At 35.0% G+C, this 19,976-nt stretch overlaps 1 protein-coding gene across 1 annotated transcript; it reads right to left on the bottom strand.

Annotated features, from left to right (window-relative positions):
- Positions 1-222: 222 nt before the first annotated feature.
- Positions 223-16,041, bottom strand: LOC131792320 (protein GPR107). Its single transcript, XM_059109698.2, has 20 exons — positions 15,915-16,041; positions 15,715-15,822; positions 15,519-15,569; positions 13,464-13,564; positions 12,427-12,844; positions 11,368-11,475; positions 9,847-9,894; positions 9,150-9,235; positions 8,762-8,837; positions 7,032-7,105; positions 6,058-6,175; positions 5,260-5,328; positions 4,750-4,811; positions 4,266-4,309; positions 4,104-4,153; positions 3,534-3,581; positions 3,242-3,277; positions 2,854-2,897; positions 2,224-2,307; positions 223-2,123 (listed from the first exon to the last, which is right to left on the bottom strand). Exons 1-20 carry the CDS (start codon positions 16,008-16,010, stop codon positions 2,042-2,044), a joined length of 1,803 nt encoding a protein of 600 aa, XP_058965681.1. The 5' UTR covers positions 16,011-16,041; the 3' UTR covers positions 223-2,041.
- Positions 16,042-19,976: the final 3,935 nt, after the last annotated feature.

The following is a 19,976-nucleotide window of genomic DNA, read 5'->3' as shown; positions in this document are numbered from 1 at the left end:
CGTGGCATAGCCATAGGTAAAATTTGAAATGGTGAAAAGGTGGGTGGTTTGGTAAGGTTTTTACCAGTATAATTATAGTAAATCTGATAAATCGACAGTAATTTAGCGTGATCTGTACTCCTATCGAAACGATATTCGTCAACACAGTGGTCAAAATGTTGTGAACTCACTAAGGCTCACCCTCTCTTTTCTTCATCTTACTGAGCAACGAAAAAAGAATGATTCCATTTATGACACTCTTTTATTGAAGACTTGTTAATCTCGTACAGCCTGAACCTACGTTTTAAATTTAAGAAAAGAACATGTCAAATGGGAAGTAAGGCCTTGCAAAGATCAACGTTAATTCATATGATCTTTTCCATTGCATCAAAAGGCGTCTTCCCTATAAGTTTAATAATTATCGTTGTCTCCAGGAATAATTCATAGTCTCTTCAAATATAAACATATATCTTCATGGGACGAATACAAAATATCATCATGTCATTTCAATAATATATTGTTAAGAACTACATATTAAGCCATCTTTAAACCCTTTGTTCCCTAAGTGTGAGTGACATCTAATTACTAATTCCTACAATAGGACCCCTGAATCAAACAGTAAGGTCACGAAAATAAAGGAAATGATAACCAAATAGAGAAGCTCTGAATTGTTACACAAATTCTCCTTGTCGACTTTTTACGAAATGTATAGATAAGGTGTTGAGAATATGCATGCTGATGTTATGGTGTAAAGGGTTAAGAACCTCTTTAAAGGGTTGACAGCAAACCACAGGCTAACAACCAAACGAAAAAAACCAAACAAACAAACAGCAAGGAATGTCAGTTATATTAATTTTTACTAAACTAGATCATAAAGGAAAAGTTGCTTGAATTTGGTACCTAATAATTTATAGTCGATGAGTATCAATAGACTTTGATTGAGTAAAAATATCATCGTCGGATGTTGGAACAGTAGAAAGCTCTTACACTTTAAAAATATTTACAACATTAAGCTACCGATAAACATTTCGCGCAAGATAAAGAGAAAACGGAGCGAACATTTATCGTAAAATCAGAACACATTTCAAACGGGAAATGCGCAAGTGCAACTGCTGCAGAAAGCACCGACAACCACCCAAGTCTGGAATTACCCATTTATAATCATAGATAGAAAATCCACAGTGCGAGTGTTAACATACCTTGCCTAAATACAAGATAGTCAGATTAATCCCAGTCATGAATCAAATGCAGATCAATGTGGAAAAGAGCCCGTTAACCATAAGATCACCGTGTTTCCCACGAAAAAAAGACAAACGAAAAAACAAACGACATAATGTCAAAACCAAGTAAAGACAAAACAAGCCTAACATCTATAATAAATTACACCCCATACCAAATGCTCATTGTTTAAATGAGTTCTGAAGTATATTTGGCGAGCACGCTACTTTGCTTAAGTTTAATAAGCACTTCAGATTCTTATAAATATCTAAGTAAGGTCAGATAGACCATTAATGATTCCTCTTCAATCAAGTATTACTATAGTAATCTATTGCTCAATATGACTTTGTGATTGGCAAGGCGCGGCAAAACTTTATCATCTATTTCTAACGACCATGCGATGCAAATAACAGTAAGTAATATTTGAGAGAATAGTTAAATATCTGTGTGAGTGTCATTGGGCACAAACTCATTAGTCTCGCATTAACACGATTACAAGCACAGATATGATATGTTTCAAAATATATCCTCTAACATTTAACCATATGTAACTTACTGGAGATTCAAATCGCTTCTAGAAAGATTAAAATACAAGAGTCACCCCTTGGGGTATGCGTTTTCCCATACGGGAGGGGGGGGGGGGGAAGAGGAGGAAGAGAAACAAGTGCCTTCCTAACATTTGGGAGTATGTTGGGGTGTTTTTTTAATTAGCAAATATTTCTTTGTCACTAAAAAGGAAGTCACCAACACACTAGTTCCCAGTCAATCCCCTCCCACCTAAGCTACGCCCGTGGGAAAATCCATCCACTTAGCACACAAAGCAAGTGATTGGTTGTCGCAATTTTTACGCAGTTTCAAATATTCTTTTGCCGTTTGACGACGGCTGCAGTCTCGTCACGCCATTGGCGATTCCTGGATTTGTAACCCTGAAACAATCAAGCAGAAAAATATTTAGCAACAAGCAGGATTCTCTTTGCCCTTGAAACGTCGAGCACACTTTGAAAAAAACCAGCATAAAGAACTTACACTTCTTCCATCTCCACTTCGCCATCACTTTCGTCTTGTGGTACATGAAGATAAGGATTGTCCGGAGCAGGTCGGAACTTAAAGCTATATTAACACGTAATAACGGAACAAACATTCATCGTGGTAAAGTCGAAATAAAATACGGCTACTATCACTTTATAACAAAGCATCAATTATTTTCCAATAAATTTAACCTCCTAAGATTGCGGTCAATTTTCTTTGCAGTCTCATTCGAAATGTGGAACTGCACTAATTTTATCGCCTAAACATGATGTGAGAGACCAATGTGAGAGGCCAAGGGGGGAGGGAGGGGAAGGGGGGATTAGCATCATCGCTCCTGAAACCACTAACAGCCCTTCCTAGAAAATTTTGTTCAACAGAATGAAAATTTGCAGCAATTATGGTGAGCATTCTCCAGTTGTATTGGGGATTAGGGAGACAAAAGGTAGTCAGAAGACAAGGGTCATTTTTAAGATCTAGTAACATACATTCATAAAGATCACCGTAGATGTTATAAATTATGTAATCACCCTTCATTGTTGGTGACGACGATAACAATTTATCTCTAATCAACTAACAACACTCTAGATTTGAAACTCGATTAAAGAACTTTAAACATTGTTTTCTTACCCAGTCAGTACAAAGAAGACAAACGATGCTGCATTGTTGAAGAACTGAAATGAAACATGCATTTTTAATAGTTTCAAGAGTTGAAAAGCATAGGTAAGATATTAAACGGGAACGAAATCTTGGCTTCTGCTGCACCAACCACATTTCGTTAGATTTGCTGACATTTTACTGGTATCTGTTGATATTTCTGGGTTGGGGATGCAAAGAGTGTTTTCCAAGAACACTGGACAATGACCCAAGATGGATTAAAAAAGGCACTTTGGTCATACCTAATCTCTAGATGTTGCATCATTGGAATATTGGATCCGTGCTCATCATGAGCACGAAATTCAACAAGAATCAAGATCGAACGTCTTTGATTACTACAAGAACCTGTACCAAAACTTACATCATCCAGCCACATATACTGAAATGGCACTGTTATCTGAAACAAAAACATAAAAACAGCTCAACTACACTAAGCTTCTTCAATGAATTCAGGTGAGTGCAAGTAAACCAGTCTTCTCCCCACTGTTTGTGCCCTTAGCAACCCCTTCTCCCAAGGCTCCAAGGGAGTGGCATCAAGAACAAAGTTGCACGTGAACAGCTAAAATAAAACATTCTGTCTTCAAGACTGGTGGAGATTAATAAGTTCCACGGTGGAACTTGCATCTTTTCTTGGTGTCGATGGTCCCACTCACCTTTATCAAATACACAATTATTCTTGTGAAATAGATGTAGCACACAATCTAAAAACAAAGAAAGAATACAGGTGTTTCCAATTAGAAAATGCAAAATATGGAGTGCTGTTAAAAATGTTCGTGTTGTTCACTATGGCGAGACACTATCGCAAAACTATTGTTTGTCTCTTAGTGTAGTCGATTCTAATTTAAACTGCGATGTGTCGACTAAGTCTCGTTTGTGTTCAAAGTAAGTGTCAGCGCGTAAAACAGTGATGGGTTGTATTTCAACAGGATTCACACCAGCCTGTACAGCCAAGCACCTTACTGTGCGAAGGTCTTCATGGGCAAAATATTGACCCAGCTTCACACTCTGAATATGGATGTCTGATACAATAAGAAATTACTGTACTTAGACCATGTAGCCTAAATACGGAACATGGGTAACGGGGGTAAGGGGCACTATACTATTCCCCCATTTTAAGAGAATCATTTAGCGAAAAAAGCAAGCAAATCTTTACTAAAATTCATATTAAATAAATATCATTACACAGCTGATAAACCCTTTTAAACTTTGAGAGGTCACCTTACCATCACGTAGAAATGTCTAAAAAGCTTTAACTTGGCTAGGTTAAGAGCAGCTGCAAAAAAAAGAGAAAATATCCCCAATTAGGTATTTTGAAAAATAGCTTTCTTACTGCAAATGTTGCTGGAAAAAATGTTTTATTATCAGTCATATAACGTGTCTTATACCTTTGCCGTCTGTTTGAGATCCTTCCTGTAAGTGTCTTATCGACCTGAAAGGCAGAAGAGGCGTGGTTACACTTTCAGAAAAAAACACACGATCAGTTTGATTCTTAACAACTTTACAATCCTTTACCAAAACACTTTCAGCTATTAACAACATGTACAGCATGAAAAATGCCAAACAATGTTAATCCTAATCAGTTCAATATTCTTAAAATTCTAGGGTAGAATGTTAAAACAAAACTGTAGTCCTATAGTGTGGCTTAATAGCAAGTTGCCAAGCTAAGATTTTCATATGAATAAGTGATTTGTTTCACAATGGGAAGCCATGTGATCAATAAATTGAACAGTGATCACTTCCCTTAACAACACTTCTTAAGAAAACGACCAAATTGAGAAATTACATACACAGATACTCTTCGAATCAAAACGAAAGAAATTCCTCCCGTTATAAATACAGTATTTGGCACTAAAGTTACATCTTACTTACCATACAACAGGAAACAGAATTGCACCACAGCAAAGCAAGTCGACTAAGATGAATAGTTCTTTGTAATAATAGTCAAGGCATTAACTTAACTTAAACACGGCTCTCACTCAAACTCAATTTCGCATCTCTGCCGCTATGTATCATTTTCTTTTGTTGGTATTTACTCTCTGAGAGTTTTTTTTTTTTCCTTGGCCTTTCACATGACCTTGTGGTCTGCAGTCTTTTATTTGCTCAAAGAGGAAAGAAAAATAGGAAGGAAAGAATGAAGGAAAGGAAGGAGGAAAATGAAAAACTTGAGAAAATTTTCTGACTCCTAAAACTTTAAAAAGAAGACAGTGAAATTTTTGAGGAGAAATGATTAGAACTAATGGAAAAAATCTTCTTAAGTCACATTTAGTCAAATATTACAACACCTTCCCCATCAAATGAGGTGTTTCTTTGTGTTGCCTGATGGCAAAAGTCCAAGATTTACTTTTGATACCAAAATTATTGGAAGTTATTAAAGGATATCCAAGTTGTATACTGTGTGTTTGCTTCCTCAGTTGACTCCATCACAATCTGAGCTGTGTTGGCTAAAATCTACAATGGACAAAAAGGGGAATATTTAATAAGAAACCAAATGCCTGCGACTTGTATGAATAATAAAATAATACTGGTAATTGTTCAAAAAACAACAAAAAAGATGTCATGCTCAGCAGCAGACACATGTGGGTCTTAGCATCAAGGGACAAACAGTGCTGCAACTCCTCCACAGGAATTTCAATAAAAGCCAGTTACCAGCAGTCTATTGCCTCTTAAAGCACCTCTGAATGCCTCCTGTTAAGATTTGATTCACAAGACTTCCACAGCACTTGGTAATAATATGTCTGGGCATTCATTGAAACCTCTCTTCACTTAAAGTGCCACAAAATCTCCCAGGATATGACATTGAAATAGAATAAACAGAAATTCGAGAAACAATAATTAAACACATTATTACAACAAAAATCAGAGACTGCTCTCATGTTCACCATGAGAAACATGAACCATGATAACCTTATATTTGGGAATTATAGATGCGGTACATGTACTGCATTTGGTATGCTTCTGATATGCTATGACATCAACAAAGCAATCAGAGAGCCCTTTTTACCATCTTAACTAACAAACACAGGCTAAAGGTCTGTACCTAATGTAAATGAAAAGTTAAGAGCCCAACACCTTCCCTGCAGAAATGTTAGGGCTTTAGCTTCCATCAGATTGTGTATATCAGTGAGAAACTTCTTGAAAATATGTTACTAGGTAATGAGGATTGTGCATTATTCTTACCTGCAGTGGTATGACAATCAAGAATATCTTTTTGTCTCTGTCCGACAGCACATGCTTGATGAAAAAGTAGCCAGTACCAATAAGGACAATGGTTGTGAACAGTAATGCCCCTTTCAATCTAAAATGGAAAAAGAACAGATCTCGCTTACTGGAATGTAATATTAATTCACTCTGGCATTGACTTACACTGTGCTAAACAATGAGTTTTATACCATAAACTAAATATTACACACAACTAATGTCACAAAAAACTTTGCTTTCTTTTCTCTGTTTTAGATGACACAATTTTGCTATGCAATTTTTAAGTACCTTTCCATATAAAACAATAAGCTAAGAAAATTCTATATTATTTCAAGACTACAGCTCCTAGTTGAAAAATATGTCGATTTGTGTCACCTTCAATTAATGTATTAATATTGTGAGGAGGAGTTGCAGGTGCAAGTAAATCACCTCTGGGAGTTACATGTCAAAGGATAGAGTGTGAACGCCAAATTATAACCAAAGTTATTTGGAAAAATTGTTTGTAACCCCTGCCCATACCTTTGTCATGTTTCATCAGCTGACATAATCAAAGGTCATTAATGTAATCAACAATGCTAACAAGGCTGTGCTCTTAAAAGATTAACCAGGTGTGAGACTTTGGTCTCAAAATCTGAAGTGCCCAGTTTGTTATCTTTTCACTCCCAAGATCTCATTAGTAACTCTCTTTACTGTCTGCCATACAATTCTCATTTTTTAGTTCAGAGAATTTGGTAATGGATCAACCAATAATCCTCTAATTGATATTTTCATTTATTGTAATGAATTGTCTGCTTGGTATTGTGACAATGAATTCTGTCTCAGTCAATCATGGGGGTTGAAGGGTCAAAGACTTTGATGAGAGCAGTATTGCACAATCACCAAAGGTAAAAATTAATGGCCTATGGCACCTGGCCTCTGCTAGAGCACAGCCCTGACTGACTAATAAAGCTTACAGATGTGTGATGTAGTAGAGCACTTCCCAAGATTCCTCTGGTTTACCATCTCTACTAATAAAGTGATAATTCACCTGTTCAGAGAAAAAATATAAAGTTTCATGACTAAAAGTTATCCAAAAGTACATGTTTACCCTCATCCAGACATTCCCAGAGTACAAAGATATATTTTGCATGTTTCTCTTTTGTACAACATGTATGATGGGACAAAACTTAATTTGAGATGTTAACCAAAAGACAAACTCGATATTTTTTTGATATTTTTTTTTTTTCAAGCCGTCTGTATCCTTACTGAAGGCTAAAACATCTGAAACTTGGAAATTTGAATTTTTGATTGCAAAAAAGAATAAAAAAGAATCTATTCATCATAAAAAATGGGAAAACATGTTATTGTAACTCAATAGATGAGTATCGGGTATTAACAGTTATAGACGCAGTTGTATATACAGTCGTTCTACCAAAAAAGGAATTTGATGTAGAAGTATTTGTACAAATTAGGTTTATATTATTATATAACCACAACATAAATTAAATCTAGCTGACTGTGAATGTAATATAACGCAGTATTTCGTAATTAGTGTTAGTGAGTAGCGTAAGCGTTAGTGTAATTAACTTTGTATTTGTTTGTATTATTCTAGTATTTGTGCTTTAAGTGAAAATAAAAAAAAATGTTAAAAAAAAAAAAAAAAAAAAAAAGACAAACTCCATAAAAATTGATAACACTTAACATCAAACTACAAAGAAAGTCTAAAGCAGCACCAAAGTAAGCTACATGTACACATGCACCTTTTTTGGTAATATTACAATGTTTCATCTGAGTTAGTATTGCTTCAGTCAAGAAAATGCAATTTCAATGCTAATAATACGCATGAAAAAAAAATTAAGTGCCACTCGTGGGCTGGAAATGAGAGCATTTTGAATGCAACACAAGTGTAAATTACAAATAACATGCACATGCTGTCAAAAGTTTGTGGGTCCTAACTTTCTGTGATGCTTTTTCATGTAAAATCGTGGTGATATAAACAAGTGCTGATCAGCTTCAAAGCACTTGGTTACATTTCGCTCTGCAGTTTTTTAATTCCCTGTGTTTTTTCATTCCCAGAAATAAGAGATTAACTTTTGGGAAATTTCTATCTGTCTGAATTTTACTTTTTTGACTAAAAATGATGAAAAACCCGATTTTTTAACCTAAAAATGGGGGTTGACTTATACACGAGTTCAACTTATACAAGTAAATACCGTAATTACAAGTAACAACACAATTTCTCATGCAATTTGCTGTAAATAAGTACTTAAAAGACAACAAAATTGCTTGAACCCACAGGGAAATTTACTTGTGCTTATTGACACTAAATTGCACTTGAAACCATATAATTAAGAAAAATAGCTGTCATTTTCATGACTAAGGATAATGTTACATCTAAATCATAAAAGTAGCATTTCACCCAAATCATCGAAGTAAATGATAAACACAAATAAGAAAAGTATCTGTAAACAGGAAACATTTTAACCCATCAATTATGCAAGATGGTATATTTGCTTCATTGCAATAAAAATGTCCAGTACTTGTTGGAACCATGTTCTTTGCTACAACAGGGATTATTTTTTTTGCCATGAACTTTTTGAATGGTATTGTCCCACAATCATATGGGAAATTAAAATTGGCAAAACCATGTGATCTATCGGCCATTTATGATACAATTTGACAACAGGTAGCACTAGATACTTACTGCTTGAAACATCAGATCAAGAGATTTTAAAAGGATCAGGATGAACATCATGTAATGTACTTTGTATGTGAAATCCCTATTACAGAAGCAGAACAAGGTCACATACACTCACAGACAACAGCAACAAATGTGTGCATTAAGAACGAATATATGCTCTTTACAGTACAGTTTATGACTAAATAATTCATGTCTAAAAATGATATTTTTTGTGATAGAAGTAAGTCAATGAAAGAACTGAATTCACTGTGAATCTCTGTTGTAATATTTTATAAATAATAATATATACAGGACAAAATCTTAATTTCACATATAACAAATGCCCCGTCAGCCAGTCAATTTATGAATGTAATTAATACAAGAAGCTGCTCAAAGGGTTATTTCAACTTACTTGTTCTTTTGAAGAACATGAAGCCAGTAAATTGCTGTTCCAAAGAAGAGCACAGATAGAATACCAAACATATATGGTAAAGGTTCCTGTGTTAGATTAATGACAGAAATTTAGCACAGGTGCAGTAAATGATCTTAGAACTTGTCTAGCAAATGGACTCAAAAAAAGAAACATACATAATACAGTGCAGCTGTCAAACATTAAAAACCAGAAAAGAAAAAAAAAACTTAAGGGAAAGCATTTCCCTTCTCTACACCTAAAAGGGTTGAATGGCCATTTTGAAGTGGTTGGACTGTATTTTACAGAAAAACTTAGGACTGAGTTGTAACATTGTACTCTGCATTTTAACTTTACACACTAACACAAAGTACCAATGAATACATAAAAGGGGAAAGTTTCCAATGAAACTGGGGTCATTTGTTGGTAGAAGGTATTATAAGATAATTTGGTTTTATGAACTGAGTTGATAAATGTATACTGGCCACTGTAAAGAGTTTCTTAAGCTGAAGTTTTAAATGGTGGCCCTTTGTTGAATTGGAGCAAAATACAGCTTTGTACTACTGAAAGAAAATAGTAATCATAAAGTTTATATACAAGTTGTAGTTTAAAGTGTAAAATAATATTTTTTTTTGGGGAAAAAGGGTCTCAAATTATGACATACAAATTACAGCAGCGTGCAGTGTAACACCACCCTCACCTCTCCAGCAGACAGAAAGTTTTTACCATTTTTCTCTTTGATGTCAATCTATTGGTAAGATGGATTGAAATTAAAAAAATATATTTTATTTAAACCCAAACAAATGAGAAAAATATTCAAAAGAATAATATATTTCATTGAATGAAATTATTTTGGTGCTACACTTCACATGAATCTCAACTTCAGCTTGTGTTAAAGCAACTCAAAATTCAGAAACAAAATTACATAAATTAATTTTAATATGTATTTGTATGTATTTGTAGACGTAATTTTAAGTAGAATGAAAATACCTTTTACACACATGGTTCTGCAATCAGTATGCATATTTTCTAAACTGCTCTCCATAAATTTTCATAGTTGCTGACAAGGAGAATTTGTTTAATCAAGAGCTTTCTTGGTTCATGATCATTTCTTTAAATCTTTTGACCTTAATGTGTGATTCAGGAATGACTTGTAAGGAGATATTAGATGTTAGTCACTCTTGGGGGTTACCGTAATTTCCGGTCGATTACCCGCGGGTAATCTGTTGATTTTGCATTAAATCCGCGCCACTGCGGGTAATAGGGAGGTGCGGGTTATGTGACAATTTTAAATTCTTCTGGAAGTTGAATTGAAAAAATTTCTCACCTACCTGCGTTTCCACCTCTCAAATGAATTTTATTGTATCAAAAGTGCCACAAAGCGGCACGAAAACATGATGCCAACTCGAGTTTATTTCACGCATAATTAGTTGCGTGACAAACAAATTTTTATCGGCACGCGTGAAAACAAAACCTTGATGGTGACAAAAATAATCCAAGGATATCCGGCGCATCAGTAACAAATTTCCAGTTTTCACTAGCTTGAGCTAAAGAGAATTTTCCCGTTTTAAGGGACTTGTTAGGCCCAGTAGAACAGGAGATATCGATTTTTTTGAGAAATTGCCGACAGTAATTTTAAATCCCAAATGCATCACCAGAATGTTGAAAATAATAATAAGTTTCATCCATCAAGAATGGTTTTAGAAAAGCAGGAATTGCAAGTGGCACCGACGATGATGCATCTCAGACATCCGACATCAGTGACGATGAACAAATAACATCTACCGCAATTCTGGATCCTGTACTCGATGCGCAGTTAATGGACTTATTTAATAGTGACACTGAGGATGAAGATTTTAATGGATTTTGAACTGAACTTACTTTATCATTCAAGTTTTTAACACTCGCCCTGTATAATTTTACTGTTCAATTTTCACTGTATAATTTTATCAATAAAGTATAAGCTAATATTGACACAGAATTGTGCACATGTCTGAATCGAAAGACTGAAATGTATCGCCTTAATGTCACGTTTTCGCCACCGAAAAAGTTGAATAACAACGTGCGGGTTATCCACCGGTGCGGGTAATCCGTTGACTTTTTTTTTCGCCGTATGCAATAATCGGCCGGTGCGGGTAATCGGCCGTGCGGGTAATCGACCGGAAATTACGGTAAATGGTTAAATCTAAGGATGCATCAATAAGAATATCAAGTACATCACCTCAATATTCACAGCTGTAGCTGTTTTTTTTACACCTGGTATGGGACAGATATGAAAATACAAGTTATACAATCCCTCCTCAGCCTTCCTCTGAATCTTGACTGTGAACTATAAAAAAATTACAGAGGGACATTGGCTTATAGTTAAAAATCATCAATACCTTCGCTCTCTATTGTGCTATCCATGTAAATCTTCTTGTGGCTGATTAAAAAGTAAATTAAGTGCTACTTTGCTGGACAGAAATTAGAGCCTTAAACTGCCATGCTGAAAGCATGCCAGATCTTTTTTGGTAGGTCAAAAGAAGATTTGAATGTTTTTTGTCTTTGTTTTTGTCTTTGCACACTTCTTGTGCAATCGATATCATGCTCAGCTAAGGTTGTAGGGAGTATTTAGAAACTGGATGCCAACTTTCTGGTAAATGAAGTAAATGTAATATTTAATGGCATGACAAATCTCATATTTGATTGTTTAAAAATATAATACAGGCAGCGATTTTGCTCACTACTTTCAACACCACCCAACCAGCAAAATGCCTGTGCTTACGGCATGTTCAACCATTATATATGCATTTCTTATTTAAAAGTTACATTATTAGTTCAAGTGATCATGTGATAGCTGATGAAGGTGAAGCCTAAATATAGTATCATGCATAGAAAATGAAGAGAAATAGCGTAATTGTTTAACAATAAATCTACTCATCACTCCCAACTGAACAAGAAAACAAGCTCATATTTATTTATTTATTTATCTATTTTGATAACTGACAACTGTATGCTGTTAGGCTACTAATTCTACTTACTATCTATCAGGGAATAGATAGCAAGAAGCATAGCCAAGCAGATTGCAGCAATCGCAATTGAATGCTAGTTGTTTTACACTTTGTCTAATGATTGATATTATGAGTAAACCAACTCTTTTTCCAACCACTGATTGTCACAACTGGATTCCAGGTAACTTACAATAACAGATACATAACCAATTATCAAAGTGGTACATACATGTACATTGTGGCACCTGCATAAGATGAGGAAAAGAGAAGATTAAATCAATTAAACTTACATTTCCAGAATACACATTCTCAGACATGGATTCATTGATCTTCTTTTGCATCAAAAGCCATTTTTTTTCTTTGCTTTTAGTAAGTGTTGTTGGATTTGTACTATCTGCTGCCCTTCTCCTTCTATTTTGTATCTCCATTACAGAAGTCTTGTTTCCAATGGAGGAAGGTTGTTCAGTACTTGAAGTATCAGTTGTTGATGTGTTCTTTGGAGGAGTGTTAGAGGTTACTTTCACAACAGTTGTTGATGCTTGTGTTGTAGTATGATCAGAGGATGGAGATGAACTTGAAATACTCTCTCCTTCCTTACTAGATGAGGTAGTTTTAGCTTCCATAACTTCTGGTTCTGGTTCTGGTTCTGGTTCATATTTATCAATAGTCAGGTTTTCAAAGTCATGTCCAAATTTTGTGATAATGATTCTGACCATCAACAAAAACAAGAATAAAACAGTTAATTGGAATTGACTGAGGAAAAAGTGTCTGTAACTGTACAACAACAAGCTAAGTACATGTAGGAAAGAAAATTGAAAAAAAGAGAAGCACATGGCAATGCCCTGGCAAACCTCCTCTGTGCTTTCCAAATCCACAAAGGAGTTAGTTTAGACTTGGTCTAAATTATATTTACCCCTTAATAAACAAATATTAACATTGTCAAGCACAACAGGCACTAGCTCAATAATATTATGCAGAGACATGTAGACTTATTTAATGCATGTACACCACAAATAATATTGATCTACCTCTGAACTAAAGAACTGTTTTCAGATTTAATCACAACAGTCACTAAATGTATGTGTAGCAAGATATCAACAAATGACACTTCAAAGGAAAAACTGTCTTAGTAAAAAAAAAAAAAAAATTAAGTGATCCAAAAGGCAGACCTCTTGAAAAAATCCAAAAAAATAGCAATAAGCGAAACGCTAACCATTAATAATATTTATTTTGTGTATATTCCATACAATGATCAAATAAGCATGACAATACTAGAACTGGAGGCAATCAAAGACACAACATTAGACAAAATGTAAATGTATCTTACTCTGGTCCACTGAGATCAAATTTGAGAATTGCCAATGATATCTGGTTCACATTAGTAATCTTCTCTGGATCATTGAGAACACATTTATCAGAATGTTGCTCCTGAAAAAGTTCATGAAATAAATTAAATCAAACCTACAAGTTTGTGGAAAAATAAATACATAAATTGAAGTTTATGCACATGTACTATATATATTTATATAATAAATAAGTAAATGAATAACCAAAATAACACATGCATTTTTATTGGGTCTTATGATCTATTGAAAAACAGACACATAGATAATGTCACTATTAATGATATTTAGCTACTATCTTATATAAAACAATTAGATTCCCTATTGCCATGGGTCTGTTCAGTAACAGATTTCAAAAGATGTCAAAATGTGGTAAGAACATTAGTGATGTACTCAGCTGTGCCTTGTACCACTTTTGACGTCATCTGTGATCTATCACTGAAAAGTCACACAGCAGAGTGGAGTACGATGTGGATTTCTTATACATTATATAATTAAGACAGGCAGACCTTTCCATTCAAATTTTTTTAGCATCTGTTTGTATGTAAGGAGAAGAACCTTTTTTTTTTTTGCATTTATATATGGTGCAGTTTAATTTCATTCCCAAGTACAAAATTTCATCTCCAGTATGACTGTTGATATTTTTCTTGACCTCATAATCCTGTTTACTCACTATAAAATTAATTCTAAGAACAAAGCAGTAATTTTTTCCTCATGTGCACAAAAAACAACCAGGGCCCAGTTGTATATCGCAGATAATGCTAACCAATGGATAAATCCCTATCCAGCAAATAAGTGATGGCATATAGCATTATATACCAGACAGAGATTCATCCAATCGATGGTGTTATCTGACCTCCGAACAACTGGGGCCAGATGGAAAAGTGTTTGTCCACATTAGCACAATCCCCCTCCCAGAAGACCTTTAATCATATCAAAAGACATGTTCACATAAAGGTCAATGAAAATATATAGAGCATTTGCAACAATAATTATTATTCTCAAAAAGGTTCCAAAATCAAAATGGTTTCTGTCCACACTACAATGCAAAGTCAAGTGGTGATTCATCAGTTATCCCAGTAACCCTTTAATTCCTGGAAGTGATTAACACATGACTTCTCCTTCTTAAATCCAAACATTACCATGCAAACAGCTGACAAGGGTACTCAAATTTATCAGGTAGAGGTTGTTCTCTTGATCAAACACAAAATTCTTGTAATAAATTTACAAGGAAATGAGTAGCAGCAAGAGGGGAAACTTGCAGTCAGATTTTAGGAGTTAACCCTCTAACTCCCAGAAGTCTGTGATTAACATGTAACTTCTCCCTATAATATCAATACATTATCTAGCAAACAAGTAATGAGAATACAGGTAGAATACCTGATACAGGTAAAAGTTGTTATCTTGATCTATCACCAACTAATTGTAATTAATTTACAGGCAAATGAGTAGAAGCTAGTGGGGAGAATTAAGAATCAGACCTTTCTCTATTTTGAAAAGAAAATTTTTTGGATTATTGTGGACAGTAAGCCTATGGGTTGCAATAAAATGGCATCTCTCAAGTAATATCATAAACAGGCCCTCAAAAAATTAAAAACCAAAAAGATATCTACTGTGTAATTAACATAAATATAACTTCAAAAGTTCATTTCTATTGTTTAATACTCATTGTAAGCAATGTTAGAAGCTCATATTCACAATTGGAAAAACCGGAGCCCTTAGAGTTTGTGGTGATTTGTGTCTCCATATCACAGAATCACCCCTACCACACTTCCAGAGTTCTCAGATGTTCCTTACAGCCAACGTAAGCAGTTGGGAAGTTTCCTCAATGTACTCACGGCGACAAACTTAACGCGTCGATCCGAAATTAGTAACGGCACAGCGACTAGACCCTTTTCTGCAAATGCTACAGGCCAAACAGTTTTTCATGTCGTTGCTTCCCTTTGAACGAGTCAGACCTTTGTAACATATATTAGTTTTTAGTGTCACACCTGATTGCTCAACCCCTATCGGTAAAATATACACTAAGTTGTTCTTACCATGTAAGGGGAAATACCATCACTTCCAGTCTTTTCCAGGGAAAAACCAAACTGAAAGGGAATCGACAGCCGAAAGTTAACAATTGGCTTGAGTATTCAGCTAAATTCGCTGCCTGAGCTTTTTAATGCGAAAAGCTAAATTCAACTAAGTTATTGAAATTTGCGCCCTCACTGCTCGATATCAAAATATACTTACGATTGCGGGATTTTTCTCCTTAAACCGCATATTGGTAAAGTTCACTTTGAGAACTCCATTCTGAAGAAATCCGAACTTACTCAACTCGATCGTCTGTCTAGTTTCATCCTATAAATTGCACGTACAAAAACAAGCGATAAATAAAAGATTAATGGAACAAAAACACTGTAGAATGATCTAATTTCATTAAAAGACTATACCTTTAGTTGTATTCGATGATTTCTACCCAGAGTAAAGGGAACAAATAGAATAAATACGCAAAAAACAAACGTATTTCCACTAAAGGCAGTCGCCATTTTGTTGAGCCATCGAGGGTAAGGAATATGACGTCACTACTCTTTTCCAGTCCTTTGACGGAGACAACTTGTGTGAATTAACCAAACGAAAACAACATGGTAGACATCTTTGGAGACGAGCAAACATTTTACTTCGCTTTTTTTACCTTCACACTAGCCACGATTGTGGCTGCTTTTATCCTTTCTAGGTTTATAACTCTCAACCCATCGTATCACAACTAAAAGGTAAAGTTGATAGTGATAGAAAAAAATAGACAGCGAACCATCATTGCTTGACTTAATAATATTCTAGCTGCGAGGAAGCTCCAACGTGGGATTTTTTCAATTAGGACCATTTTCCTTTTCTTTAAATCTACATAAGCGTAGAAATTATTATTTCTTGAGCCAGCAATTTTTTGTTTTTTTATATTGTGGTCAGTGTTCTGGTATTCTTTTCTTCTTGGTAAATGCGTAGCCTCTAATTGTACATGTAAGCGTGCTGTCAAAGAAGCGTCCGTTTGCTTGACACCTGTTATGAATTTGTAAATTTAGGTTTTGGTTTTTTGATAAGGTACTTGAAGGGAAGAGTTAATGACAATTTTATCATTATCTTTGTGAAATCTTCCAAACTCGTCCATGGCTCTTTGTGGAGGAATTGCAACTCGTATATAATTATAAGCTCAGGTCTTCACAATTTCCTATTTCACTTACTTTTGTTGCCACTTGCCGCACAGCTGTGTAGGAAAGGGTTAATAGGTTGAAGTGAATACAGATTACAAAAGTGTGAGTGGGGAAAAGTTCACCTTCTCTAATGTTTTAGAGAAGTTTTGTTTTCTCAGTTTTATGTTCCATGGCATGCCTGATGTGGGTGTGATGTGCAAACTGGGCTCTGATAAATTATGCTGGCATAATTTTGGGCATAATGCTATAGTCCGAGTATCAAACTTCATTTTGGCATAACAACTTAAATTCTTAAAATTTCCCTTGATGCTACAGTTAAACAAGAGGCAAAATCTGCAACCTGAGTACTGTCTGTAGAACGCCTGCTACCTACGTGTAGCTTACTCTTTGAGAATTTAATCCCATTAAGTGATGTGTTTTGAAGTTTAGTAAGCCTTTTGTCCTTGATAAGTTTTACCAGTTGTTAGAAGAATTGGGGGAAGGGGGTTGAGGTTGAAGGGCTCTTAAAATCTCTTAGATTGAATACAGCAATATGCCATGTTTTTGTGTTACTTAAGTGTAGACAGTGGCCTTCATTTTGCAGAAAAAATGCACTCAGATATGTGTTTTCTGGGTGAGAGAGATAAGCGTCTTCTTCAAGAACACAACGCAGTGGCTTTGTCAGGGTTTGAATGGGGACTAGTGGTCTCATTCAAAGTCCTGTATGCTTTAACCATTCTGCATCTTTCACTGATAGTATTGAAGTGTCCTGGAAAATAGTTAGGCTGAACATGGGTTTAGTCTCAGGTGTTGTTAGAAATATGTCTGAATATGATCCGATACAGAACAGAAATAGAAGAGTCTTCAGGCCACTTACCTCTCACATTGATTTTTATAGTACCCTTTTATCTCCTGATTTTTGATTTGAGGAAAAGTTTGATAGAATATCAAAGAAATTGTACATGTACTGCCTATGTTGTTTACTTAATAAAGGAAAAAGTTTAGTTTTACTCTGGGCTAATTTTTTGTCAATCTCCTGTCATGTTAGAGTCTCAAACTGCCAGAAGATGAAATTAGCTGCACGCAAGGAATCTGCAGATACATGTAAAGATATTCCTCGCCGGTATAGCTGATATCATTGAAAGAACTGTGTTGTCCCTCCACAAGGAGAAATATCCTGAAAGAATTTAGCAATATTACTAATTAGATGCATGTATTGTACTTCATGGTTCAGTTCAGTTCTTGTCTGTTGATATGATAGGAAATACGACTCTAAAGAAAAGTATTCCTCAGTCTTGCAAGAACATGTCTACAGCTCTAAGTGGATAACATAGATTGTTTTGCTTATGATATATTGTAAAAATTGAAAATTTATTTATTTACATTGCACAAGTTGTATTTAAAACCTTGTTTGTGGCTATCAATAAAAATAGTGTTCAAAGTGTAAGTGTGCGATTTTAACTGTAAAGACTGCCGGTCTTTCTTCTGTAGCACCAAACCCAACTTCAAAACAGAAACCACTAAGCAAATTGGAAAGGAAATCTTTGCTTGGGCATTAAAAGATCCAGCATTTTGGTGTCTGCTTGAGATATGAAGAAACACACATGACAGGAATTATGGAGACAAACACATCAGTAGAAACTTTGAAGAAACAAGATCGAAACTAAACCCCATGACCATCTCAACTTTTAAAAAAATGTCACATTTAAATTTTTTTATTTTTATTTTGAAGAAAGAGTCAAACTGGGAAGGGGAATGAACTTTATTGAACGTGGCTACCTTCCTTAGAGCCTTAAAAGAATACTTTTTAATGACTCTGTACCTACCCCTGCCCCCACCTATTGAAATGGTCGAAATAAAAAAAAAAATTGTCAGTGATCATCATCCTTGTTTGAATTTGTTTTATACAGGAACGGATGCTTTGATCTCTTACTTTCATTTTTTTCAAAGCTTTCTCCAGAGCTCTTTTGTTTTGTGTCAGTCAAACTAAATTTACTAGAACTTTAGGTTTGGTTTAAATATGGCTGCCCTGATCACTTGAGCATTTCATTGGACGATTGGAGCTGCAGATTAACAAGAATGCTCTTCAATGGGATTTAAACCAATGTGGTCTTAGATAGAGTGTGTTTCTATGGGGACATAACCACACAAGATTATAACCTTTCAAAACTGAGTAGTGAAGAAAGAGTTATTCAAATCTCATTTACGTGGTTCACCCTTTGAGACCCAGAAGTGATTCACATACAATTTCTCCTTACAATATCCATCCACTATCCAACAAACAGGTAATAAGAGTACTCAAATGTTTCAGGCAGAAGTTATTATCTTGATCTAACACCAAATTCTTGCAACTTATTCACAAGGAAATGTGTAGCAGCTAGAGGGGAGAATTAACAATCAGATTCTGCGAGTTAAAGACTTAAATTTAAAGTAACAAGTCCCGAATATTCAACAATGAGACTATGAGCTCAAGATTTCTTATCACGCGATAGTTAATGAGAGCTAATACTGAATCCACTATCATGCATAGGTTTCTATAGTAGATAATCCCATTGTTTGAAAATAACTCGAGACGTTGTTAAAACCTTAACAACAAGACAGACTCATGTTTTTTTTATCCATTTATTTTGTTTACAAACAAACCCAAATAGGCTACTTGCTCTCATCACTATGTATTACAAAGTAGATAACAATTAGCGTAACCAATCAAAATGTAACATTTGTCATAGAACATCCAATAGACTTAAGTGGTATTACGCCAATTCGTGATACATATAGATAGTGATTTAAATGAGTAGCGAGTTCCGTGACCTATTCATGTCATTGTTCAATCAAAGCACGAGCCCGTCTTTTTGTTAAGTTTTGAACAACTAGTAGGTGTATACTAGTACACAACTGGATTATGTGCTTGAGAATCCTCTCCGTGTGGTAGTAGGTGAGGAAGAGTTTAATACCAACCCTAATTCTCAACCGGAAATATAGTTCTACGTGATCAGACATGCCACCTTCACCGATTAAAAATATGGCAAACATGAATAAAATGTAATATTGCCCTTGGGTAAGTTTTTTTATGTCTTGTTAAAAGGCTGTCTAGACCGGATTAGTCTGTATTGAATGAAGTAGACAATCATGAGGCATTTCTATCGCTATTATGAAAAGAGTTCTATAGTTACTATAAAAAGATAATCGTATTTTGGTGCGGACTCTTTCGTGGCACGTCAAGTGCTAGAGGCGTTCAGAAATTTTTTGTTCGGCAGTACATTTCTGATTTTTTAATTCCTAGTAGTTCCTATGTCATTGGTTTTTTTTTTTTTTTTTTTTTTTTTT

Source organism: Pocillopora verrucosa, chromosome 4 (genome assembly GCF_036669915.1).
Source record: "Pocillopora verrucosa isolate sample1 chromosome 4, ASM3666991v2, whole genome shotgun sequence".
Lineage (NCBI taxonomy): Eukaryota > Metazoa > Cnidaria > Anthozoa > Scleractinia > Pocilloporidae > Pocillopora > Pocillopora verrucosa.
Note: the sequence above shows the minus strand (reverse complement) of the source record. Positions and strands in the feature narration are given on the sequence as shown.

What these genes read in the sequence shown, in the direction of transcription:
- LOC131792320 (XM_059109698.2), bottom strand. Translation starts at nt 16,010, where the DNA reads ATGGCGACTGCCTTTAGTGGAAATACGTTTGTTTTTTGCGTATTTATT. An exon ending in TTAGACATTTCTACGTGATG is followed by an intron (nt 3,582 to 4,103) that starts GTAAGGTGACCT and finishes CTTTGTTTTTAG; the next exon opens with ATTGTGTGCTACATCTATTT. An exon ending in GAAGTGGAGATGGAAGAAGT is followed by an intron (nt 2,124 to 2,223) that starts GTAAGTTCTTTA and finishes TGATTGTTTCAG; the next exon opens with GGTTACAAATCCAGGAATCG.